The following is a 27237-nucleotide window of genomic DNA, read 5'->3' on the forward strand; positions in this document are numbered from 1 at the left end:
TGAGTAGAAACTACTTGATTTCAAGAATATGAACAACCTGATAGATAAACAGTAAAGCCAGAAGGAGGGGGGGGGGAACGAATGTCTAGATGGTGGCAATCATGTCCTAGCAACACATTGGATATTATTATATTAACTACAGAACACAACATTTTTATGTTTAGTGAACATGTTCATTTGAATCCAAACTACCGATCAAAATTGAAAACTTCAACATAAACAAACGCCAGAAGAGGTGGACCCCCATGGCCCTCAAGAACAGGGGCCTTCCTACATTTACTCACAGCCAGGCCAGTCTTTATGCTGCCAATTTTGGCTTCTCATATTTCCATGAACAAAAACTTTTGGCTCCTTCACCTGTTCTAATAATCAACACAATTAAATATAAAAGTATCAGAATGAGTTTTTTCATAATTATTTGCATATATGAATAAGGAAAAAAAAAAGAAGCATAAGATTTGCACCAGTTGAAAGGGAGGGAATGTTAGTTGAATTTGGACCCTTGAAAATCCACTCACAGAAAATAAACAGGCATACCCTGGAATATTCCGATGCTCACTGATATACAATATAGAAACAGATGAAATTATAACACAGAAGAATATTTCAATTGAAAATAAGACAATCCATAAATTTCCCATATAATCATAATTTCTTCGACTCTTTTATGGGACGTTAATTTAGCAAAGCTCGAAATGCCTGGAATATGAAGCAGCTAGCATCGTTTTCTCTGCAGGGTCGCTAGCTAGCTTTCCTATTGATGAAACTTATTGCAACACTAGAAAAGAAAATTTCCTTCCAAGTACTGAGGATGCGTAAAATGCTGGACATTAGAAGAGGCCTACCTCAATAGGTATGTAAAATTCCGAGAGCGGAATTCTTGGATGGTGATTCCTTCTTCTTTGGAATACCTACTACGTCAAATACAAGATTGAAGGCCCACCAATTAAGCAGAAAACTAATGGTAATGCATAAAACCATAACTGATATAACAAAGACCAACATTTGAATCTCTATCCACAATGGTATTCTGGCATTTCTACAATTTTGGATAAGATATTCTGCCTATTATTTTTCATGAAACAGCTTTCCTGGAGGCTGATTCAAGTTCCAATTGTGCCATGCCAATGTCGAACATGTCACAGAGTCTGACTTTTGAATAGTAGATGTCGCGAACATCTGAGACATGTTCGATGCCAAAACCCTAAATTCTTGAGTTATATTTTCCCGGTAAAGGAACCTAAGCTTCCCTTGTAGGCATCATGACTTCCGAGATAACTACACATTACTGTACAAATCACTAATTTGGAAATAAGTTGCATGTTTAAATTCAAAGGTTAGAACAAGCATCTGGAAAGATGTAAAACTCAATTAAATTGTTATAAAGGGTAACTTTCACTATTGCCAAGTGGGGAGAATGAATGATTAGGGAGTAAACCAGGCCCTTCTTTAATTGGAGATAGAGGGACTTGAACCCTCACGATTTATAAAGTCGACAGATTTTCCTCTTATTACAAATTGCATTGTTGCCGGTTCTTGTTTGGGGTTTACATATACACAGAGTCGTTACCAATAAAATAGACCAAGAAGATTACCTCCATGGGAAATTATTCTCACAAAAGCGAGAGATTCCATTTATTGCTGCAAATGTATCAATATGAACCCATTGATCCAAAGTTTGATTGGGATCAAGACCTGTAAAGGAGAACAACTAGCTATTGTGAACCACGAATGAGAGAACCATTCAGTTATACAATTTTATCGCCAAATTACTCTATGAGGCAAATAAATAGTGCAATAAGGAGACTGGTGAGATATGCACTTATTTCTAAATTAATATTTCATTGTTGTAATGTTGTGCACGGCTTTCAAGTTAAACTCAATTTTTGGAGAGAATAAAGTTAACAGTAGTTATGGAAATTTTAGTATGTACTGTGTTCATTAAAATTTAGTTACTACAATCCCAAAAAAAGTAAGGGACAGAGAAAGTCCATTAGCATAGACTCAGCTGTACAATAATGTCCATTCTCAATTGTCTTAATTATAGAATAAAAGACCAACAGAAACAAAAGAACCTTAAAAGTGCGTATACTGAAAGAGTGTTGAAGTAACTTCCAGTGGGCATTTCGACCGTTGTTTATTCTTTTATAAATCAATTTACAAAGATGTCCATTATATACCCATAGGGGTATTTTCAGCATTCTGCCTCATGGTATTTAATAGATTTAGTTCCCTCATTTTACCGGACTAAAAATAACAGAGATGCTAGACAACGATCTTACCTCTTTGATGCAACAGTTTCAAAGCATACGCACTTGGATAGTTCTCATAGGAAGCCATGCTTGTTATAGTAGTGCAACCTAGACTAATGAAACAGTAGCAGCATTAGCAGACAAAAAGGAAAATGCATGTAGACTGCAAGAATCACACTCTGTACAATAAATGCAGAGCTAACCTGACAAGAAGCAACAAGATTGTTATCAAATAAACCCACTTCCATGAACCCTTTCTTCTGTTGTTGTAGCTGCAAGGAATTGAAAGGAAATTATGAGTTGGAACCAACTTTGGACACAAATATCTTTTTTGATATTTTCAGTTCTTACCTTAATTTATATAAACATATACTTGTATACCACATTTAGATAAATCAACATGTTTGTACTTAATGGCAGTGTTTGAAAACTCAATTACTCAGGCTCTGAATCACCCCAACTCACTCAGAACAGGCAGGTCCTAATGGGCACGAACCAGGTGTCCCAGGGCACCGACCTGAACTGTTCCAGTATCTGTAAGGGCCTGAGAAGTTCCACATTGGACTCGCCCAACTGGCCAAGTAAAATTTAGTGAGATTGAATGATATCAAGGCTCTATTTGCCCTTAGGCCAAAAAAAAAGAAAAGAGAGAAAAGAAAAGAAAAAGAAAAAAGAAAACAACATTCATTCTTTTGCCGCCATTGGGGGGGTATTAAGGCCTCAGAAAGATGACATAGGTTGCAACTCTCTATCCCTTGCTTCAGTCAATTTTCAGAAAAACTTCAACAAAAACAAGGATCACAAAGTATTTGATTTGGAGGCTTTGAGTTTCTCAAGGAGTCCGCAAACCTCGAATTGAGCAGAACATTGGGGCTTCGATTTGGCAAAGATTGAGTAACATCTACAATTGGCAATTGATTTACAATCTTTCTATTTCATAATTTTTATTTTTTCTCAATGTGATATTATATATATGATAGATTTAGATGTGGCTTGTTTTCTTCAAAACTCTAGGTCGACATCAATCTAGGGTCTATTTTACATCGATCTGGTTTTCTTTTGTCAAGCAACTGCAAGAATATGTTTTTTCTTTTCCAAATATGTAGTTTTTTCTAATAATATGTATATACTATTTGCACAAATAAAGAAATTTGGAACACTTGGAGCCAACAAGCCTCACAATTTTGTTATATGCTTAATGTAATTGCACATTTGCACTCTTGTAGTATACATTCAATAATGATTCAATTGGGCCTTGAATGTTTAACAATTATTGAAACAGACAAATAACTGTTTGTAACCTGAAGTTCCTTTTTTCTTTTGAAACTGTTAACTGTTCTATTAGTTAAGGTAAGGGAGTTTCAAGATGAGAATAGATACCAACAAGCCGGGAGCAACAACCCAAAAAATACGCATCCCACCGAATGGGAACCCTATACCAAAAATGGGCCAAACCTCATAAGGTTGCCCTATAGATATAAACAGAATGATACAAAAGTCTTCTCAAGACTGAGTATCCCAAACAATCAAGTGGGACTGTTGTGTGCTCCATCTTTAGCGATGGTGTCCGCCTCAGCGTTGGACTCCCGCCAGGCATGCCTCCATGAGACAACCATATCCCTTACAAATATGAGTGATTTCGTCAAAAACCTGGGTGAGAGACCAGGGGCAAGGACATGAGCCTGAGGCCTAAGTAATAACATTCTTTGCCTCTCCCTCTGATCAACAGCTGGCTTCAAAGGGGATTAAAGTGTTTGAGGCCTTCCAGGAGGGCCAAGGACTCTGCAGACTGGGGTTCAGCGTGACCGATATGCTTGGAGTAGGAGGCGAGGACATGTCCGTTGTGGTCCCTGAGGATGCCACTGATGCCTGCCAGGCCAGGGTTGCCAAGGGAGCAACCACCGAAGTTCAGCTCAGCCTGTCCCTAAGGAGGTGGGGACTAGCGGTGAACCTCAGGGTTACACGGTGTTCTGGTGTGGAACAAGGCTGGCCAATTTTGGAGGAAAGCTGATGAAGGATAGGCTTTGAACCTTTTGTGGTTGGTAGCGCAGAAGCTGACCGACGATGTTGTCAATGAGAGCAGCCATTGAACACTTCTCACCTTTGAAAATTCTACTATTTCTTTCAATCCAGATGACCCCAATGGTAGCTGTTATTGAGGCTTTCCACAGGATCCTATCGGCTTTGGGCCAAGGAGTCGATTGAGTCAAACGAAAAAGAGCCAGAATGGACGGCAAGGTGACCTGCTGTCAGCTGAACATTGAAGCGACAATAGAAGTGGGAGGGGGAAGGTAGGTGGCATGAGCAGCTTTTTGTAGAAAGTGGACACAGAGAAGGATCCCGAAGGTGAGCTGCTCCAGATAATTTGGTCAAGGCCATTGAGGGCAAGAAAGGCTGAGTGGAGAAGGGCAGAAAGATTTGAGGAATTCGGCTGTTTCAGAGTCAGTGAGGGCTCTTCTGAATGAGGGGTTCCAAGTTCTCGAGTGACCCGTAGGAGGCATTTCTTCAGCTACTATAGAGTTTTGGTTTAAAGTTAGAGAGAAAAGAGGGAAAGAGGTCCTTGAGGGGGGTATGGCCTACCATAAGTCGGACCAGAAGCATATCCGAATCCCCTCCTGGGGATGAAATCTAATGAGACTATGCAAGAGGTTGAAAGAGGTTAAAAAGGATTTCCAGGCCCTGGAAGCCCTGCTGGAAGGTCTGCCTATGGGCAACCAGGCAGATGGGTCAAGACGATATTATCTACAGTTAACATGAATCCAAAGTTGATTCCCTTGGGTCGCCAATCTCCACCACCATTTTCCCAGCAACGCAGTGTTGTGTTTCCTTAATTGCCAGATACCGTGACCCCCCTAACTGTTTGGCCTGGCATATACTTCCTCATCGCCTGCCTATAGGAAGTTTCTCATCAATTGCTCCAATCAGGTGGTGACCGCCACAGGCACATGGAACATGGACATAAGGTAGATAGGGATATTAAATAGTGTGGCCTTGATGAGAGTAACCCTGCCAGCTAATGAGAGAAAAAGACCTTTCCATCCTGCCAATCAACGGCCTACTTTGTCGATGACGTTAGACCACTGTCTCTTCTTGGGTTTGCCAAGGCCCAAAGGCATACATGTGTCTTGCAAATCCCTGGCCACCCCAATCACCTTAGATTTGGCCATGTTAACTTTGAAACCCACAGCAGATCGAAACATTTGAGGAAAAGGCGAAGGGGTTCCAGCTCTGGATGCGACGCGCCAAGGAATACTGTGGTGTCATTGACATATTGCAGGTGGGTAATGACCGGGCCCCAGGAACCACAATTGAATCCATTAAGCCGACCTGATTGCTTAAAGTATCTGTAACTTTTTTCTTTTTTCCCCTAGAAATACATTTTATCTTCGTTTTTATTTTCTTCAATTTACCCAAATTTTCTGGGCAATATTCCTTTTTTTCCTCTTTTGGGGATTCGGAGACTCAACGAGCTACTCAGACTCGCAAAGCCAGCTAGGTAACAACTAATATGTTGATCTTCTAAGCAAATTGAGTCAATGGAATAGAAAAATAACGCAAGATTGTAAGACATCAATCATAAGAAAGTATTTATATGTAGCATAAGTAAGCAGGATTTATGTGGAGCATAAATACAGTATTTTATGGGCCTAATTCTACCAGCTCATTTACATGCCAAAATTCTCAGAAAGTTAATTACATGTTTGTTAAGAAGAGGATACTTTAGTGAAAGTAACAATGAACGAAGTAATTTGCATTTTTGAATAACAATAGCCATAATCTAGCATACAAAATGAAGTACTTTGCATACTTGAATAACAATAGCCATAATCTAGCACATACATCCGATTAATTGCAACTGCTGCTGATAAATTGAGCATTGGAATTGCACCCATTATGAACCGGAGCTCCTGAGACATGAAAGGACAAATAATAATGGCAAAAGCTCTCTTGTTAATAGACAGATTAGAAAACATACTGTGGAAGTAGCAATAAGCGGGAGGCCTGTGAGTCAGGGTGGCGGAGCTACAACGTGACGTATTGGGTTCCAATCCGACCAACTATATACCCATCAACATGTCAAGAAAAAACATTGCTGGAAGTCACAAATAAGTTAAATACCTTGTGTGGAAGTTTTGAGTAAATAAGAACAAACGAAGCAACTGGAAGAGTATACTGTAACATCCTCTTATCCACCAGGAACCCCAACTAATGATTAAAAAAATCATGTCAGAAACATCACAAGTAACCAGGTAAAATGAACAAGAAATAATATCACAAGAGTTTGCTCACTAATATCAAATACTACTGCCTAATTTTATAGGAAAACAACATACAAATTCTGTGGTCGCACCAGAATCCTGGGACACACTACCAGTAAAAACTGGCTGCCTAACGTCACAAAGGTATGTATAATGGGCATAATCATGTTCGAACTTTCCATTTGATTTCATTACTTGCATACCAGATATACACGTTGAAGCAAGTTTTTTCCTCTATAAGGAAATTTAAAAATGCACAGAACACAAAGAGACCAATGAGAACAGTCATGCTAAGAGGTTCCAGAGATATCAGGATGAGGAGTGCACACAAACACATGCACAAAGGTTAAGCAAATCATGGATTTTCAAAGTTAAAAGTGGAAAATGGTAGTTTCAAGTGCTACCATCCACTTTGTCTAAAAGAAAGTTCGAGACTCCAAGTCATATAATTTCAGCACCTACTTTTTATTTCATAATGAAGCAAAAATCTAGCAGATTTAAAATTGAAGAGTTGAACATATTGAATTGGATGCAAATGATTTTTTTGAACGTGGAATTGGGTGCAAATAAGAATATGATCATTTGAAATTTAATACATAATAACATGATCAAATAGTAATAAATCCAAATAATGAAACATCAACTGTATGTTGTAGTTGACAAAGTGAAATAAGCTGAGCCAAATATATGTACTATGAATGAAGCTATCATTAGTTATACTTCCACTGAGAAATTTAAAAAAAAAAATAGCTTCTAAAGAAAACCTTCACACCACAACTCATATCAAGGCAAACCAGAGATATCAGGATGAGGAATACACACAAACACAAGTACAAAGGTTAAGCAAATCATGGATTTTCGAAGTTAAAAGTGAGAAATGGTAGTTACAGGTGCTATTGTCCACTTTGTCTAAAAAAATGTTCGAGACTCCAAAGTCATATAATTTCAGCACCTCCTTTTTATTTCATAATGAAGCAAAAATCTAGCAGATTTAAAATTGAAAAGTTGAACATATAGAATTGGATGCAAATGATTTTTTTGAATGTGGAATTGGATGCAAATAATAATATGATCATTTGAAATTTAATACATAATAACATGATCAAATAGTAATAAAACCAAATAATAAAACATCAGCTGTATGTTGTAGTTGACAAAGTGAAATAAGCTGAGCCAAATATATTTACTATGAATGAAGCTATCATTAGTTATACTTCCACTGATAAATTAAAAAAAAAAAATAGCTTCCAAAGAAAACCTTCATACCACAACTCGTATCAAGGCAAACCAGCTTATGGATTTCACATGCAAGCAATTCAAGCATTTCCACAAAACCCTCCAAAAATGCAAAGATCCTTAAGTTCCAACAAGGAAGCTAGTTCTGAGCTATTCACTGGGTAGGGAAAAGCCTATCATATCTCTACACAATCATAAAAAGTTTGAATGTGTCATATTTTGCGCATAAACATATATTGCATTCATAGTACAAAAGAATCATTTATAACTGTGGCAGCAACCACAACAGTATTCTCTCAGACTACAGCAAGAACCAGCATGTAAAAGAGGATCATAGTGTGAATCTCGTCAACAAGAAAGTTTGCTTCCAGAACTTACAAAGCAAAGAGGATATGCTGCAAGTAATGACCGTGGAAGAGCTGATGTAAAGTACCAGTGGAAGGGATGCGTCTAGAATAAGTGTAATCAAAGAAAAACATCAAATTAAGCAGGAATTTTTACGTGCCCTTACAAAGCAGAAAGTTGGCATGCTGAAGCTTTTAGAACTTCTCATGAGAACGCCCAGAAGATCACTATCGCCACTATTGCAAAATATTGAAAAAGCTACAAAAGAATCATCACATACGAAGCGATAAATTGCTCCCTAATAAAATGTTGGAGTAAGAAATCATGCTTAAATCTAGTTCAGATACAACTAGTGCTACATCCACAGATTTTTTTTTTGAAAAAATAATAATAATAATTATTACTTAATTACTATGCTACATCCACAGATTGATATTACTTAATTACTATGTATTACTCAGTATAAGAATAATTATTTAGATTAAATTTATAATCATCAATACAAACAGAACTGTACAAGGACAATTGCATAAGGATACACCCCACTCAGAACTCCGATTGAGAACAGAATTAAACCAGAAAACCTCCATTTCAGGCCAAAGTATCCTTCGCCACATAAAGGAATCGACCAGAATTGTGCAACCTGTAATAAGTGAGGTATGTTATAGCAGCATGCTAAGCATACCATAAAGAAATTAATCACCAAAAGATCCAGATTTTGAAGGGAGGGAAAGGCATAACCTATGCACAAAAGGCCAGTAGAAATGCCACAACGTAATGCTTGTGTAACTGAAATAGCTTTTGTCTGTTGTACAAAAGAGCATGTAGTGAGGCATGTGGCTAAGTCTAAAAACTGACACCCAGCACACACCATACAATGATAAAGAAAATAACGATGTCTACAACAATTGAGTCATGACTCGCACAAAATAACAAATTCCAAAAGTAGGTCGACAAATATATCCAGAAAACAGTCAAAAGTAGCCTCATGGGTTTGGTCACACAATGATTTGACAAGAATATGGATCAAAGTTGTATAAGATCAATATGTCAGGCCTAAAAGCTAACAATATTAATTTTTCACTAAGTTCAGACCTAAAAGGTAGAATACATATACCGAAACATCTTGTTTACATGACAATAGTGTAAACATTAATTTTGCGTTAGAAGAATACCGACCAAGGCTTTGGCTAGGGCAGGCAACGGGCTGGTTGGCCCGGCCCTGAAAAACAAGGGCCAGGACCGGCTCAGTTTGGCCCAGCCCAACCCTTTTTTCTCTTTTTTTTTTTTTTAACTTTTATAGTCTTTGGCCTGGTCGCAAGGCCGCTTCGGTCCTGTCAGGGCTGTGCCAGCCTAGGGCTAGGGCCTAGCTAGGGCCATGCGCAGCATGGCCCATAGCCACCCCTACCTTTGGCTAATTCGTGAGGACTCGGTTTGCAGTGAAAAATTCAGACTTTAAAAGCAGAATTTCTCCAAAACCATGGGTATTGAACGCCAAAAATCTATTTATTCAGTGATTCTTTTAAAGACTTAGTTTCAGAAGTACTCAAAAAACTGTTTTCACTGCATGCACACATTCACACACACTCGCGCATACACAAAGCACTAACCATAGATCTTTTTCTTCTTCTTTTGTTTGGTTATTGCACACCAAAAATCTATTTCTTCAGTGATTCTTTTAAAGACTTAATTTCAGAAGCACTCAAAAAACTGTTTTCACTGCATGCACACATTCACACACATGTGTGCATACACAAAGAACTAACCATAGATCTTTTTCTTCTTTTGTTTTTCCGAAATTTGTCCTATTTCTAAGATACTTCATTTTGCAATAACTCTTCCTTAACATTCTTTAACAGCATTCCATATGCATATTTTGTTTTGTTTAAGTTAAATGGGATTTAAATTTTGGATAAGTATTGAAGCCCTCGGAGCTGACCCAACAAGCCAAGAGCCCAGAATCTACAATCCACCGACATATTTTTTGTTGGGTAGTTCAGTGATATATTTGGAAGTTGGGACATAGCGTTGCAATTGTCATCACCTTAACCAATCAAGCCCAAGCCCAAATCCTACATCACACCAACATAAAAATCTAGATTCTACCTATATGCATACAAAAATGTATTCTTATGGTAGAACAAATGGTAGACTGAGATGTACTTAATAACAGGAAAAGACATGACTCAAAGGTCAAAACCAGGTAGAGTCAACTGCATATTGAGGTAGGTCGAATAAGAATTACCACCTCCCAAGATGAAATTTCTACTTGGATTTTTTTTTTGTTTCCATTAGAACATGTAAATAAAGTAAATGAAGTAGCTCAAGATACATCTCCTGTCATTTCAAAGTTGTACTGTTTCATAAACAGGATGACTATTTCCACAGCCTCATGTTCAAACTATCTCCCTAGTCTATGGCAAGCCAAGACAATGGTCCAAACTTTGAACTATTCCATCAGGAATAAATTTTTTACACACCAAAAAAAAAAAAAAACTGTAATGGCTATTTCCCCATCGATTTCATTGTCATGGACATGGAGCAGAAACCAAGAAACAATATATTTGCCAAAACAATGCATACCACAATAAGAGCAGAAAGTGGGCAAACTCAATAGAGCTTTATCCTGGGGCAATTTACAACTATAAATAGGTCAAACGATTGCGAGAGCACAGATGGCCATACCAATAGAAGCAAAAGGCCAATCGGTCCCAGGAGTAAAAGAATATCACATCTAAATATCAATGTTGCAAAGATCTGCAAAGGAGCAAACAAAGGATTCTGAGATAAAAATCATGAAAACTAAAAGAGCTCAAAATAGCAAAGCAAAATAAAAACCATAGTTTGAACTAAAATAGCGGCGATGAAAGAAACGGGAAAGTATTTGCCAGAATGGAAGTCACGAAACCATGCATGGGGAGTCATAAAGCACCCTCGAGCAAGACCTATAAAAAGAACTTGTGTTCTGATGTCTTTCCTATTTGCAGTAACCCTTGAAAGAGGATGTCGAATCCATATATTAGAAAATAATATCTCTTAATTCAGAATCCACAAGGTAAACTTGCCCACACTTGGTCAGAATTAAAATATGGAACATTAACCAGTATGAAAGTTGGAGTGCTAAGTAGAATGGCCTTATTTTGAGATATTCCGATGCATATGGATTCACATGAAGTCATTATGTTGGAACATTTCCCATTATGTTCTTGAATGACCTAGGAAACCTTATTGAAGCTCAAGTTTTTTATTATAGATATTTTGGATCTGGATTATTCCAATACTTCTTTCTCTATGGCAAGAAGAAATGCAAATGGTTGTTAAAAATCCAATAATCAAATCCAAAGGAATCTGCATGAAGAGCTGATCGTACACTAAAAATGCTGATAGTACACTCAAAACCCTTGGAAACAACATTTGACATATTTACAGGATCGATTTCACTTCCCCACCCTCTGCTCTCCTTCCAAACAAAATTTTCAAGATACAGCCCACTACCATTTAACACCTCTCACCTTTCCGGAAGTATCCCTATCCCACATTATCACATTAAAATTCTCAAACAGTCTCTATACCAAAATTCGACACTAGTCATTTCAAACAAGCAGTACACAAAACTGGAAGAAACGCACATACCAGGCACCTCAGAGTTGCTATGTGACTTCCTTTCAACCAGAAGGCATATGCCAAGTTGACTGTTCAAACAAAACAACATAACAGTAAGAGTTTCAGTTTTCATAAGACGCTATTGTTCTAAATATTAGACATCATTTCAAACTAGGACAATAATGCAAGTTTTCAACCAAAGCACAAGGATCAAGCAAAGAAGCAGTTACATGCAAATTCTTGCAACTGACTTTGTTGCTTCAAGGAATGCCAGGATTAGATAAAATATTAGAAGAAAGGTAAGGTCAGAGCATATCTGCATCTCCATGATTTCTTCATTGACAATTAACTAAAGATGTAGAAGACGATTCAATGAGGACTGCAATAAGTATGATCAGATAACAATTGTCTCATAGAGCTCAGAGGTCTCCTAAAACAGCATCAACCCTTGGGTTAACAACCTAGAGGCAAAACTCCATGTGCCAATGGCTGACCTACCAATAAATGTGACCAACTGGATCAAACAGAGAAACCCTACCACACTCAAAGGTACCACTAAAGCCACTCAAAAGTCCAATCAAACAACCAAAGAAGCTGCCCATATCATAAATGGACCATAACGCTGTTATCAGCCCCATCCCAGCCGTGAAGCCCAGTTTAAGAGAATTCTGATCAGACTAATTCCAATTGCCTGAAGAGCTTTGAATAAAAACAAAGGCTCCAAACAGAGAATCCTTTATCCATAGGCCAGAGAAAGGACTTAAAAAGTCCCTAAAACCAAAACAGCATCAGCCCCTGTACCCCAAAAGGAAGAAAGAATAGGGTAGCACCTGATACAATATATCACAATGAAGAATCAAGAGAATCAATCTCTTCTGATCAATGAATGAATCGAACTCATGAAGATAATGTATACATGGAAGGACAGCTGGGTAGACACATGGACTGATGAACGAGTACATGCACGAAAGGACATGAATTCCACCTTCACCATTGTTTTTAGTTATCTAGAGCAAGCCATGCCAACTTTATCCAGTACCAACAGTCCAACCTTTCACTGTTTTTATAATCATACTTAAACTAGATCAAAATCTACCACAAGATTCATTTGACAAAAAAAACGATCTACGTTCCACAAAACCTATGATCTTCATATACTGTTGTCAAGCATAACAACGGACGAGATACAAACAATGATGATGGGGAAAATCACATAATGATCATGCTAGGCCTCCTGGTTTACTCTCCATGTTCGTGCTTTCAGATATATCTCATTGCTTGATGGTAAGGATCTTTTGATCTAATCATCTTGTGCATTTTTATTTTTTATTAATGAAAACGGGTAGGTGACCCTTCTTCCCACTGATTTATCCAAAACACTAATAATGATGATGATGATCCAGAAAACTACTTCAACAAATAACTTTACTGAAAAAAAATTCTGCTTTAACAGATACAACTGACAAACTCCTAAACATAAAACTCTACCCATAAATGACAGTCAGCACTTGAAATCATTGCAGCCCTTACTTTCTGCAGCTTTTTATATTTCTCAGTGAAATGGCACATAATAAAAGGAACACATGATGACGACGACGACGACGACGACAACGATGATGATGATGATGACAATAATAATAAAAATAATAACGACTATCCATCTCTATCAACAAAATGACCCACCTAAACATAGAGCGAAGATGTTTGGAAGTGGCCTTGTGCTGTAAAAAAGAAGATGAAATTGGAGAGCTGTTAATAATACAAAGAACTTTTCAACTTGATGACCAAACTTTCTTTTGACCTGTATAACATAAAGCATAACCTTATGTCAGTATCTTATTATATAGATGTGCAAATACTTTACTTTCAAAATATGAGAATACAAGTAAGCTTACAAGTCGTACTAGCCGGAAGCTATAAAACAATTTTATAGTTCTGAAAAATGTGCATGAACAAATTCACAATACACAAACATGAAGTCATGAACTCCTTTCAGTATCAAGATACACAACAGGAATTTCATTCAGTATTAAGAATCCAAAGCAAATCTAAACTAGGAATTATTTCAAAAGAAAATGATCTATGTCAAATAACTAATAGAGCTTTTGCTAATGAAGGTCACTTTTCAGTTTTGACTGCAATACATAGGCTGGGCTAGCACATATCTTGTGCATTACAGCAACAGTGAAGAAGGACAATCTCAACATCTTTTTTAAATCAACACTACTCTTCCTTACTAAGTCTGACAGCCAATCCTCCCTGGGCATACTACACAACAATGAATTTCATTGAAGAGGTTCAAAAGAGGAGGGATTAAAAACAATAGATTTTCAACTTCTCAGCACCCTCTATAGTACCTTTACGGATTGGAGACAGAAAATAACAGTCAACTCAAACTGCCAGAGAAGTGGAACACTCAATCCATGGGCAGATTTTCAGATGAGAAGAACAAAAAATTACCAAACAAAAAAATTACAATAATAAAAAAGACCTGAGAACAAGCTATAAAGTAATGCTGTTTTGACATGTGGGGAACCAGATTAAGATGACAAGGTAGCTTCAAGTAAGGTAAAAGAAAGGTCTCTCCCACAATTGATATGAATTTACTGCCATTTGTTAAGAGAGTTATAAGATAGATTTAATTAGGGAAAAAACAAGTAGTTCTTGAGTATTTTTTTATCTACGGACAGGAAAGTTTCTTCATTTACTAAGAAATGACACATGATGAATCTCTTTAAAAGAAAGTTAGCATAAAGAGCAACAGCCACACTGTGGCGTCTAGAAGTTTCACTCCTACCAAGGTCCCACATTAAAAAATAAAAAATAAAAAATAAAAAGAAGCATCAGCCCATAATTATCTTATCCAAAAAAAATGCAAGCATGAAAACCTTCATTCCATAATTATCCTACTTTTCCGTATCTAAAATATTAAATTTGAAACATAAACATTTAAGTTTCAAAAGATACCTGAATGCAAAGAAAGCGTAATGTCCACAGCATAATGATCCCCATAACCAAACGAACTAGGTACAGAAAAAACAACAAAATTTTAGCTCAAGTCCCCAACATAAAAACTTATAACCAACAAATGAATACCAAAAGAAAGCCATCTTGGCAATATATATATATATATGGAAAAAGCTAGCGTAGGCCCACTAGCTCACAGCTACATATGAGCCCAACGGCTCAGATTCAATCTAGGCGGATCTGACAGTCACGACTTCATTTTGTATTTTAATTTCTCTCTACAAATCCAAATCACATGAAATTTAAGAGGTCCATTCTTCTCATCAAGGCGCACCTAATAAAAATATTAAAAAAATTCGCAATAAATAAATTGACCAAAATACCCCTTCAAATTTTTGGAGGTATTTTGGTTAATTTATTTCTTGCAAATTATTTTTTTAATGTTTTTATTAGATTCTCCTATTTTTGAATAACCCACATCCAAATTTTCAAGTGATTTGGATTTGTAGAAAAAAAAGTTGAAATCCAAATACAAAACAGGGTCGTGGCTGTTAGATCGTCTTAGATTCAATCTAGGCTGTTGGGCTCATATGCAGCTGTGAGCTAGTGCGCCTACACCAGCTTTTTCGTGTATGTACATATATATATATATATATATATATATATATATATATATATATATATATACATCTTGCTTCAGCCAAAGGACTTTTTGATTCCAAACTAAACCTCACACTAAAAAGATGGTATATACATTTATGGTATTATTCTATGAATAAAGGCAAAACATTGAAAAGGGGAGCGTATAATGAAATCTTTTAGTTCCAAATAAGAATGGCCATAAATAAACACACCCAAGAAACTCCAGAAGATTAAAAGGAAAAGTTGCAAGAGCACTAACTATACATACATACGTGCAAAACCATTCACGAATGTAAAGCATGGTTATTAAAAAAAAAATTCAAGGGATCGAACCAGATAAGCATGCATTGAAACGCCAACAGCATCACTTGAGACTTAGGACAATGCAAAACATACAGTCACATTAAAGTAGAACTAATAACTTAATTTAATAAAATATACACTTTTACATTATTAAAAGAAACTAGTTTACAAGCCAGACTAAAAGGTGAGTTTAAAGTTTAAACTATCGAAGCGAACCTAGATACGTTTGAAATTCATATCACTCCACCAAGAGAGACTTTCACTAGAGAAGAAAACTGTCAAATGGCATGCTCTAAATGTTATCTGCAGGATCAGCAAATTACGCAGACTCTACCAACAGACATCCAGAATTCTCCTTGAAACTGAGGGTTTACTTAGTCCTATTCTAGTACTAGATATTTGACATGTGAAAATAAAGTCTTACTTCTGGGCTCAAAGCATGAGCAATTCTTCTAAGTTGTTCAAATTTGAGGGTTCAAAATTACTTATGATTGTGTGAACCCACTGTTCAAATCAGTCCAGAACGAAGCCATCAATATTGGAATTTCAATAACATGCTATTAACACATATGGCCTGACTGTATGATTTGCATATATTAGCCCTTCACCACATGCTTGCTTTGTCAGTTGACAATGAAAAGGAAGTTGTTTGCATAGCATCAATGGATTTGAAGATTCAGATTCATGATTACCTTGCATAACCCACTATGACTCAAAAATCATAAATCCCCATAAGGTTTCTATTATATTGGACCAATGCATTGTTGTGTGTTTTTATAACTTCAGCAGCAATGACGTGAAACTAAAAATGTATAAACAAATTATTGAAGTATGAAGCCTCACCAGTTGTTCAATAATGAAATTCTATGAGGCACCAAAAACTCAGTATCTATTTTGTTCTATAGTATTACTTTACTTTCACATGGGGTATGATTGGACAAAGACCATGCACATGGCACATCAAACTGTAAAGTATACTAACCTGCAAGAAGAGTATAAAGCTTTGGCAGATTCAATAGGTGCATGATTACCACAAATGGAGATGATAATAGTGATACAAAAAAGGCACCTGCAAAAATAGTCACATTAGTCTAGTTGCACATATCAGCCCCTGAACTATGAAGAATGAACAAGGTAGGCATTAAGAAATTCAGTCCCTTGGAACTTGAATGCTAAAAAACTTCAAGTGAAGGGAAGAGAAACAGAATATCCAATATTAAAAAAAAAAATGAAGTCAACAGCTCTATCCATAACTCCTCATCAATGAATGTTAAACTAGTAGATTATAAATGGCAAAACAGTATGTTGAATGACAAAATGTCTCAATATCTTAACTTTTCTCAAAACAAAAAAAATGTCTCGATATCTTATGAAAAGCATAAGAACAACGATAAGATCTGCTATCAGTGATGAGAAGGTCACAAGTAAGCATTTGGAAATACAAACCAAAACTTAAAGATTGGGATGGCAGATCCATGACATAATGCCATAAGATATTGACAAACTCTAGGACTCCAAAGTTAAGTCGATATGAATGCTGCCCAAACTACTTGTTCACCTACCTTTCACTGTTTATTGCTTATAATTTTTTAGCATTTATTTTGCTAGCCATTGCGACAAGGATATAAAGAAATACTATTGCAGAAACAACCAAGAAGATCAATGATTGCAGCCATGAACTTCCTATATGTATAACAAAGATTAATGAATGTGCTCCACATGAATCCATACTACTTTGGATGGATATTTTAGAGCCCAGAAGTGGTCCCCTTGACTCTAGATGTACGAAAAAGGACATTTGGACAGGATTTCATGGACCATAAGCTTTACAAATGCAATACTTGGGCAAAAAGTGAAAATATAGTTAGCCATCATATAAGAAAAAAGAAGTTATGACTGGAAATACACTCGTCATAAAAGGAGGAAAATCAGATGCATAAAATTGGCACCTACTGTTGAAACATTTGGCAGCCTAAGCGTATTAGATCCATATATTATTCTCTTCCACATAGGCACATCCTATGTCATATAACCATATAAATGGGGTTATTTTATTCAGGTGGCTTGGGCTCGGTGTTTAAGGCGTTTGGTGGATTCATAGTTCTACTCTTCAGGTTTTCAGAACTATAAAAAGATAATTGAGAATGTTCTGGGAAAAATGCAAAAGGAGTTCAAAACATAGAATGAAGGATCATGCATTAATTACCTGTCAAAAGTAAAATATCACTAAGCCAATTCCCTCATTGACCTATGAACATCAGTCTTGCAAACCTAGCTAATTGCCTAGAATTACATCCTAGAGCCAAATGAGTCATAAGTTTGATCAAAGGAACTAAATGCTTAAAGGAATTAGGCAAAAATGGGGAGCAGGCCTCCAGCTTAGACAAATATATGAAGAACCAGTTCTTTAATACAAGCTAGAAAGTCAAACAAGCACTCAAAGAAAGTACAACCAGATGATTTTAGGAGCATCAATAAATAAAATGAATGAGTTGAGGAAACAATAAGTCAAATTTCAACATCTCATAAGAAAAAACGCAAATTCTTAATCCAACAATTGCTATGCTTCATAAAAAACAAAGAGTGGAGAAGTATCCAAAGTTTATGTGTGGGGAAAGAATGACTAACCCAAGAAAGTTCGAGGTACAACTCCAGGAAATTCACGGTGATCATACTGTAAGAATTCAAGATCTTAGCCATGGCATTTCAGGGAACTAAAATTTATTCTTGGAAGCTTATTAAACTTAGTTATTAAGCACATACCAAAAAAATATGGAATTGAGGAACTTGCCTTTTCAATGTTATGATGATGATATAGAATATCGTGCATCGCCTTTATCAGCAGCATATGCAATATCAGGAAAAACAAAGACTAGTTAGTTGAAGAACTTGGTGTAAGCCCACAGTAGAGCAACAAAATAGATAGATAAATGAAGGCTTGTATGAAATGAAGGCTACAAAAAATAAAGCATAAGTATGGCAATTAGGTAAGAACTAGCAATTCAAATTTACTAATAAAGAAAATGGATAATTTGGATGCAATATAATGCAAAACTTCGAACATTACATGCACTATCACTGGAAATATCTAATGGAGAGAAGAAATATTCAAAAGATGGAAAAACAAAGGCCAAAGGAAGCAAGCACGCTTGTTTAAAACATGTCATACGATAGAACTCAAGGGTAGGCCCAAAAGAACATGGTTGGAAGTAGTGAGAAAAAATATGGGGATTTATGACCTCACTAGGGTATGACCCTTCATAGAGCATAATGGCAAACCAGGATTCATGTAGACGACCCTAATCAGTTGGAAAAAGGCTCTGACGATGATGATAAAGAAAATAGGACTCATGGTAAATACTCTATAAGCACGAAGAAAGAATGCTCACTCAACAATCTTGTGTGGCAAAAACGTCATCTAATTCCAGGATAGAGGAAAGGTCAGCTTTTTAAGTGCTAAAAAAAAGAAGAGAATTTATTCAAATAACTAAACCATTCTCTAGCAAATCTACCTTACGTGACACTCTAACCCTGAGAGAATCGCATGTGTTAAGATACAATGGCATTGTCTTTTCTATCTGGCTTTTGTACTTTGTATTCGTTAGTGTAGCTATAGTATCTCAGGTATGAGACCTTATTGAAAAGTAGGCATTTTTGCCAAAGAGGATTTTTGGTGTCTTAAAGCATCAAATCTTATCAGAGAATAAAAGACTACGAGCTTTGAGTGAGAACGAAATATTCAATTATTCTAGGCTTAACCTCCACCTACATAAACACTAAAGCTTAATTTCAAGTGTAGCTCCATTAGACACCCAAAACCTTATCGAATTGTAGGCTTCTTGAGTGACAACTTTAGTGCAATTAGAAGGCTTTATAGGTTGGGAAATCATGATGGAAACTGCTACAGCCAGGGAGAGCGATCCTCAAGGCATTGCGACCTGGTGCTTCAAGGGTCCAGAGCGCTGGCATCGGCTTTTACGGTTCTGTCTCCCCATCAATGAAACGAGGACTGGCCAACCCCATACCGGGCGAGACCGACCGGATATGGATTCCATCCATAATGAGTGGAGTGATCGAACCGCCTTATGAAGCGAGACCGGATTCATCGTCTCTAGAGTCCGAGGGCTGGGAACCGGAGAAGTGAGAACAAGGACAACGATGGATGGTGGATGGCCAATGCTATTTGTGTACGGATTACCACAACCAATATGGATTGACAAGAATCGAATGTAGAAAGTGGCTCGCTCCATTGGGTGATGATAAGAAGATCCAGTCCTTCCTTGAGGCGTGTTAGATTTTATGAATTTGATTATTTTGGAAGTCTTCTTTAATTGATCTAAAAGTTTGCCATTTTCATCTTGGAAGGTCAATTTTGTCGAGAGAGATTTACTTGAGATCGTTAGATGGGACAACAGGATATTGCTTCCAGTCAATGGATAGCTAACCCAGTAGAGGAATCCTCCTATTGGTCGAATGGCAAAAAACTCCTTTCACCATTTCCTATGACAATATAATGGCAAGCCAATCTTCCAGTAAATGAGTGGCAAAAGATGCCTTCATGGAATTGATCCTTTCCCACTTACCCAAGTTTCGTTTTTGTCGCATGCTTTATTACATGTCTAATTTCCATAAACTTCACACTTGTTTCCCATCTGTCTATACTTCCCAGTACAAATTGATCAAAGTCAATCAAAAAAAAAAAAAAAAAGATCATGTACCCCGAGTTGATAATATGCATTTTAAGAATCCACCACTTAATGAGAGTAACTCTACATGTCAAAAGTCACTTGCATAATAAAACTCTATATTCAAACTCAATACATCAGTTGTACATTCATGAACAACCATAAATAACTGTGCTCGAGGACATTGTTGGCTACACAATTCCATGTATTATATAGAGAGCATACATTCTTCACTAAACATAGACTAGATGCAAATTGATCACTAGAAGGAACTGGGCAAAACACAAACATTATGCAAGATAATAAACCGAGTATAAAACATTATTCAATATCAATCCCTTTGCACAGTACCATAATAACACATAAAACATACACTAAAATCTCGAACCTGCGCAGTTCAAATAATGCAGGACGAAAACACAAAATGATTAAAATGAGAAGACAATTCTAGTCTATCCCAAGTTATTCAACATTAGCTCACCAGACCATCCTCAACAAGATATAACAATATATACCAGGTCAATGAAGGTATAACGATGGACCAATCCTAGGAGAATTTGCTGATCCAATTCAGTACCTGAATGTTGAAGCTCTCCTCTACTTTGGTGTAGGGAGCCATGAAAAGGTGAAACGCGGAGACCATTCCCAGCAATACATCCCATTCTGAGATAGAAACCAAATTAGAAAGAGAAAGAGTTATACAGAGAAATCATTTTCGAGCAACAGCCAAAAATTTCCACCTCGGTTTACCCTAAGTTTGAGAGAAAGTGTGTGTGTGTGTGCGTGAAGGGTATACAGAGGAGAGAGAAGGAGCAGCTTACTGGTGAAAGGGCTGAAGAAATTGGTCCATGTGAAGGAGGAGGAGGAGGGGGGCTCTGCCTTCTCATCTCTCATGGCTGACAACGAAGCCACTGCAATGGGGCGAGTACGTGCGAGAGAGGGTAAATGGGCAAAAGAGTCGAAGGAGCGCTCCTAGAAAGAAAAGCAGCACGCACAGAGCCTCGCCGGTAGCGCCTGCTTGCACTATACACAGGCGTTTTATAGCTGGGGGATTCTCAATAAATGGCCCTCGGTTAAAAAAACGGATCGATGACATGGACGGGTCAGTTCAAAAATCGTGTTGGATAGGCGGATCGGGAAATCGAATTGAAGAATCGACCGAGTTTATTCTAACCAATTTTCGAAAAATTAATTAAAAAAAATTAAAAATAATGTACCTTTTAAGTTTTCAAAAAACAAACAAATAAAATCATGCATGATGTATTTCTATTATTTTACAAAAATTGAGAACAATGCTTTTGTGCGTTATGGAGTGATTTCTTTTCCAACCAAAATGACAAACCACATTCTCTCCATCTCAAGTCTCAACTATAAATGTAAGAAACCAACTCTCACTCTCTCGACAAACATAGAGATGACACACTTTACGAAATTCTATGTTAAGCAAGATAAGCAATGATGTCTTTTCATCTAAAATCACACATACCTAATTTCACTTGATTGAAATCTCAGTTTTAAGTATCCATCTAATGGTTTTTGCACAAGTAAACTAATCACTGAAACCAAAGGGAGAAGTTTCTATACTTCCCCTATAACATAGAAGATCTATACTTCCCCTATAGCATAGAAGATCTATGCTTTCTCTACCCGTTCAATTTTAATCAAGAGAGCCACTCACTGTTTGATCTTAGATCCGACGTCTCAAAGTATTTTATTTTTAGTTTTTTTATACAAATTGTATGAATATAAAATTTGGTATGTGTCATCTTCTCATTGGGGCGCACCTATAAACATATTAAAAATAAATTTTCCATAAAATATTTTGATCAAAATACCCCTTGGAACTTTCAGGGGTATTTTGGTCATTTATTTTATTATAAATATTGTTTTTATATTTTTCGCTAGTGCGAGTTTAATAGAGGACTGGACGTACAAAATTTGGTGTCGAAATAGTTTATATACAAAAAATTAAAAATAAAATAGTGTAGAGATGTGACATTGTGATTGGGCCAATCTTAACCCTCCATTCAGAATGGACAGTTGGATGAGGGAAGTATATAAGTTTTATATTGTAAAGGAAGCATAGAAAGCTTGCCCCAAACTAAAATGCCAATCAAACCATCACCCACACTAATATTGTGGTTGTCCAATTTAATGGTCCTCCTCACCTAATATGAGATCCAATTTATCAAACATTATTAATTCTCTCCACACATTCAAAATCATCACAACCTAACCAATTATAATATTATACTTCGGAATTGAAATTATTAGTATATAGTTTGCAATTTTATTTTACTATACAAGTATGAAAAGATTTAAACTTTATCTTATAATATCATCTAATTTAAAAAATCTTAATTACAACTATAAAAAAAATTACATTATGGAATTTATAATATAAAAAGTTAATAAATAAAATACATGCTTTGGTTATTAATGTATATACATCGAACATGTAACAAAAACTATTTAAAACACTACCAAAATATAAATTAAAACCCTTCGTAAATTTTGATGATGTGACATTTTAAAAATATATCTTTAAAAAAAAATTCCCCTAAAAAATGAAAAATAATGACATGAAATTAGGGAAAATAAAAAAATGAAAAAAATGAATCATGTACACTGTTAGAAAAACCAAGTGATCTAACTGCTAATCACCCAGTTAGATTGAAACCACCCAGTTAGATTGAAACCGGCCACTGGCCGTTTCTGGTTTTGGGCAGTTTTGGTAATCGACCGGTATTAAAAAAATCAAAAAAGCAAAAAAATGTATATAAATTCTCAAAAATAAGAAACTTGGTTTGCAATGTGTTTTTAATATTATTTACATTATGGTAAAGATTAAATATTGTTTTGGTCATTAATACTTGCTTTTATATTTTCTCATATTTTTCATAAAATTTTAAAAATACCTCAAAGCACAAATCAATTCGTTAAGATCTATTTTTTCAATTAATTTTCAATTTCATTTGAATATGTTTTGTCTTAATTATTTTTTATATGCCTTTCCTATTTTAGTAGCTTTTCTTTTGTATCTTTTTTATTTTTTTCAACACTTTTTTGAGTGCTTGTGACCTTTCTTTTGGGTGAGTAAATGGAGAGGGAGCCCCTACCCTTCAAAGGAATTGTGCCTAGGACATTGCATTTCAAAAAGTACTAACCAATTAAGTCTGAGCTCTTTTCCTAAAAAATGGTAAGTTAATGGGGATTTTGGACCCTACTATTTAGTGATAATGAAATCAAATACTTCATTATAGGGCTCGGTAGTACTATCTCCAGGGACTTGCCCGATTAGAACGGTTGAATCGGTTAGGCTGGTTAAACCGGCCTTGGGCCCATATCCGGTAAATCATTGTGGTTTGATTTTGTGAACACTAAACACGTACTATATGAATCAATAACCTAAATGCATTGAAAGACCTAGTATCTTCACAAAATCATTAATTTTCTTTTGTTAAATATAGAGGTTCTCAACATCCCAAAACACCAGTCCGTATTAGGCCCAAAATCCATGCTATTTTCGATTTTTATACATTGTATTGGATCTATCTTCCATATTACAGATTCAATAGGATCATTTTGATTCAAGTTTCAATAAATTTGATACAAATTTGAGGGAGAACAGTTTGAAATGTGTAACCCTAATTTGTGCTACCTTCATGTAAAAAAAATTTAGAAAAGAATTACAAAATAAATACGAAATCTACTTGATTTATATCAAAGCTAAAACTCTTTAGATCAAAACCCCATGTAGATTTGATCCAAATTAACTGAAAAAAAAGCTTTCTATGTTCCCCTTACAACATATAAGCTATATCCTCCCCCTACCATCCAGCCGTCTATTTTTTATCAAGAGAGCCACTCACCATTTGATCTTTAGATCCAACGTCTCAAAGTATTTTATTTTTAGTTTTTTTAATAAATTTTTTTTTAATATGAAATTTGGTACATGCCATCTTCTCAAATGGGTGCACCTATTAAAAATATTAACAATAATTTTTCGATAAAATATAATTACCAAAATACCCCTTGAATCTTTCAGGGATATTTTGATCATTTTATTTTATAGAAAATATTTTTTTTATATTTTTCGTTAGTGCGAGTTTAATAGAGGAATGGACGTTCAAATTTTGGTGTCAAAATAGTTTATAAAAAAAAATAAAAATAAAATAGTGTAGAGACATGACATTGTGACTAGGACAATCTTAGCCCTCTATTAAAAAATGGACGGTTGAATAAGGGGAGGATAGAACTTCTATGTGGTAGGGGGAACATAGAAAGCTTCCCCTTAACTGAAATACCCATTGATTTTGTCCATTTTTCGTTGATTGTTAAAACTTCAGGATCTTTTCAATTTTAAAAATTTGGAAACAAAATCAATGGGGAATCCTAGTTTAATCAAACAAATTAGCAGTAGAATATTGTGTAGGCTTTAATTATATACAAAGATAACCAAATTTCAGGACATTTGGTGATAAATCGAAGCTGAAATAGATGTAAAGGCGGATTTCTACAAAGAGCTTCACCCGATTTTGATCGCCAAATCTCATGTTGTTTTTTCAAAATCGATAGAATAATAGTTATAAGTAATTCTCAATCACTTTAGAGCAATATTTATCTGAAAAAAAAAAAAAAGCCCCTTGAAGATAGATCAAAAAATCTAAAAGCTCCAAATGCGGGTCGAAAGTCTTAAAAACTTAGGACTCTGTGCCCCAAATAGTGGAATGGAGATTTAGGGGGACACGGTCGGATCTCGATATATGAGGGGATCCAGAATAGCTGATATAAAATCCGATCCAAATTGCCATTTTTTTAAACCTTGGAATCACCTATCTGGATCAGAATCTGCAAGGACCAAATAAGTTTTGAAATGACATCGGTCCTCTTTCAAATATTTTTATTTTTTGGAACGTATGCAAATGTCTTCAACATCTCCAAAAATCCCCATCCATAAACCTCTATTTTAATTTTTTAATATATTTTTTAGATCACCAATTTGGATTGATTTGGACAGATTTGGATCGTTGATCCAGCACTCCGACAAGGATCTATGGTGTGAATGATCCGTTCAATTGATCCGGGTTTTGAAACACTACTACTACTCGATTTGACCCCTCTGAATCTTTCGGGGGACGGAAACTATTTCATGTTTTAATGGTTCGTTTTGATGTATTTCTTGCCGATTATCACTCATAAATTATGAGAAAATTATCAAAGTATCAAGAGATAAATTATTTGCAACTTAATAAAATATGTCTCCATGGTATTTTGAAATTAATCAAAAGATAACATATGCTAAATAGTCCACCCATACATATGCTAAATAAAGTACTATTAGTTTGCTTCGTCATGCAGTAAACCCATACTTGTGTGGTTTTTTCAAGATTACATTAAAAATGAACAAATTATCTTACAAATCTATTAAAGAGTTTAAGAGATCTCTACCATTATAGATTTTACTTCTTGATTTTCATTTCATAAAAGCATATAATAAAAGTGTGAAAAAACCTTGAAGAATAGGTTCATGATAACCATTAAAGACCTAACTTAGTATTTATTTTACTTTTGAAAATATGAGACTGTACGTTATGAAACCATTTATATTTGTTACAAGGATATCACAATTACTTCTGGCTATTGGACGTCAAATTAATTGCTTTAGATGTATCACCAAGTTTGAGATTTTGTTTTTGAACTTTGAGTCTACTCAATAACACTCTTACAATCATCTGATTTGAAATTTGACAAATAAGAGTAATTGTGACCTTCTTGTATGAAAAGTAAATAGTCTCTTTGTATACTTTTCCTATATATAATGGATACTTTATAAGTCTATATATCACATAAAGGGTGAGGCCAAACAATTAAATTAAGGTGTACCTTAAAATAGTGTTAGAATATGTTTTTCATTCTGGAAATCTTTGTAACAGCTTGAAACTTTATTTTCATATCTAATTATAAATTTAAAATAAAATATAGTGTGGATCGAGCAGATCTATGAACACTTAAAAATATTGAAAATTGACGATCCAGAAATACATTACAAAATGAGCCATTTCCAAGACTTGAAATCTATTTTTTTCATGTCCACACATCTTGAGGTCGAGATGATTGAATTGAGGATTTTTGGGCATCAAAATAACCTATTCTAGTGGATTTTTTAGGTGCGCCTTTAATTTAATTGTTTAGGGCCTCGAACTTATATAAACTTTTTCCTTACATAAACTTTATAAAGCATAATTGCCATCCTACTCTCCCCCTCTCTCTCTCACTCTTAAGGTTTAAAAACATGGCGACTTGGATCATCTATCTAAAAAACCGGTCCAGATTAGCAAATTGCCGGTCCAGATCAATAAACTAGCAATAAAAAATAAAAAATCCCTAAAATTTATTAAAAATATAGTTTATTGTGTTTCTAGAGAAAGTGGGGACATTGCATTGTAAATTTTAATTATTTATGAAAAATATATAAATACTGAGAATATGTTTCATGGCTTAGTGTTTATTGATTGTTACATCCATTTTATATTCAAACTGAAGTTTAAAATGGAACTCATGAAATAAAATTGATCTTTCTAACTCATCTTTGTTTGTTTTTATATATGTATAATCTCCATTACCACGTGTGCTTGTAAATATAAGAATATTGTCTAGTTGTTTCTTATTATTCTCTTTTTTAATTAATTTATCGACTTATTTGTTTTCATTTGTATCTTTATTTTAATGAAGTTGTATAAATCTAAGAATCAAAGCATTTTTTTCTAATTTTTTCCATCTGTTTTTTGAAACTCCCTCATTTGCTCATTACCCGTTAATTTTGTTTGCAAATCCGCTTTTGCTTCATTTTTTTACTTGATCTTTCCTTTTTCTTTTTGTTTCGTTTCTCATTATCACTCCAAGTTGTTGTACATTAAAATGGCATTGTTTCAAGAAATACCA

At 35.4% G+C, this 27237-nt stretch overlaps 1 protein-coding gene across 50 annotated transcripts; it reads right to left on the bottom strand.

The window, feature by feature from the left end:
* Positions 1 to 104: 104 nt before the first annotated feature.
* ALG12 (homolog of asparagine-linked glycosylation 12) lies at positions 105 to 21461 on the bottom strand. Of its 50 annotated transcripts, none has more exons than XR_016051565.1 (21): positions 21114 to 21338; positions 20870 to 20955; positions 18399 to 18440; positions 18236 to 18281; positions 16590 to 16676; positions 14663 to 14718; positions 13379 to 13496; positions 11726 to 11784; positions 10778 to 10849; positions 8834 to 8897; positions 8632 to 8735; positions 8126 to 8197; positions 6372 to 6458; positions 6093 to 6160; positions 2718 to 2825; positions 2456 to 2524; positions 2283 to 2360; positions 1596 to 1695; positions 846 to 911; positions 465 to 558; positions 105 to 357 (listed from the first exon to the last, which is right to left on the bottom strand). XR_016051565.1 is itself a non-coding variant. In XM_088861213.1 (21 exons), exons 1-21 carry the CDS (start codon positions 21184 to 21186, stop codon positions 277 to 279), a joined length of 1635 nt encoding a protein of 544 aa, XP_088717339.1. In that variant the 5' UTR covers positions 21187 to 21338; the 3' UTR covers positions 105 to 276. The 50 variants fall into 50 exon arrangements, 22 of the variants coding, with proteins under 22 accessions (XP_088717339.1, XP_088717341.1, XP_020519898.1 ...); XR_016051566.1 differs by having other exon boundaries at positions 846 to 914; XM_088861213.1 differs by having other exon boundaries at positions 2283 to 2365.
* Positions 21462 to 27237: the final 5776 nt, after the last annotated feature.

The sequence above is a fragment of the Amborella trichopoda genome, chromosome 3 (assembly GCF_054954075.1).
Source record: "Amborella trichopoda isolate Santa Cruz 75 chromosome 3, AtrichopodaSantaCruz75HAP2 v2.0, whole genome shotgun sequence".
Taxonomy (NCBI): Eukaryota; Viridiplantae; Streptophyta; class Magnoliopsida; order Amborellales; family Amborellaceae; genus Amborella; species Amborella trichopoda.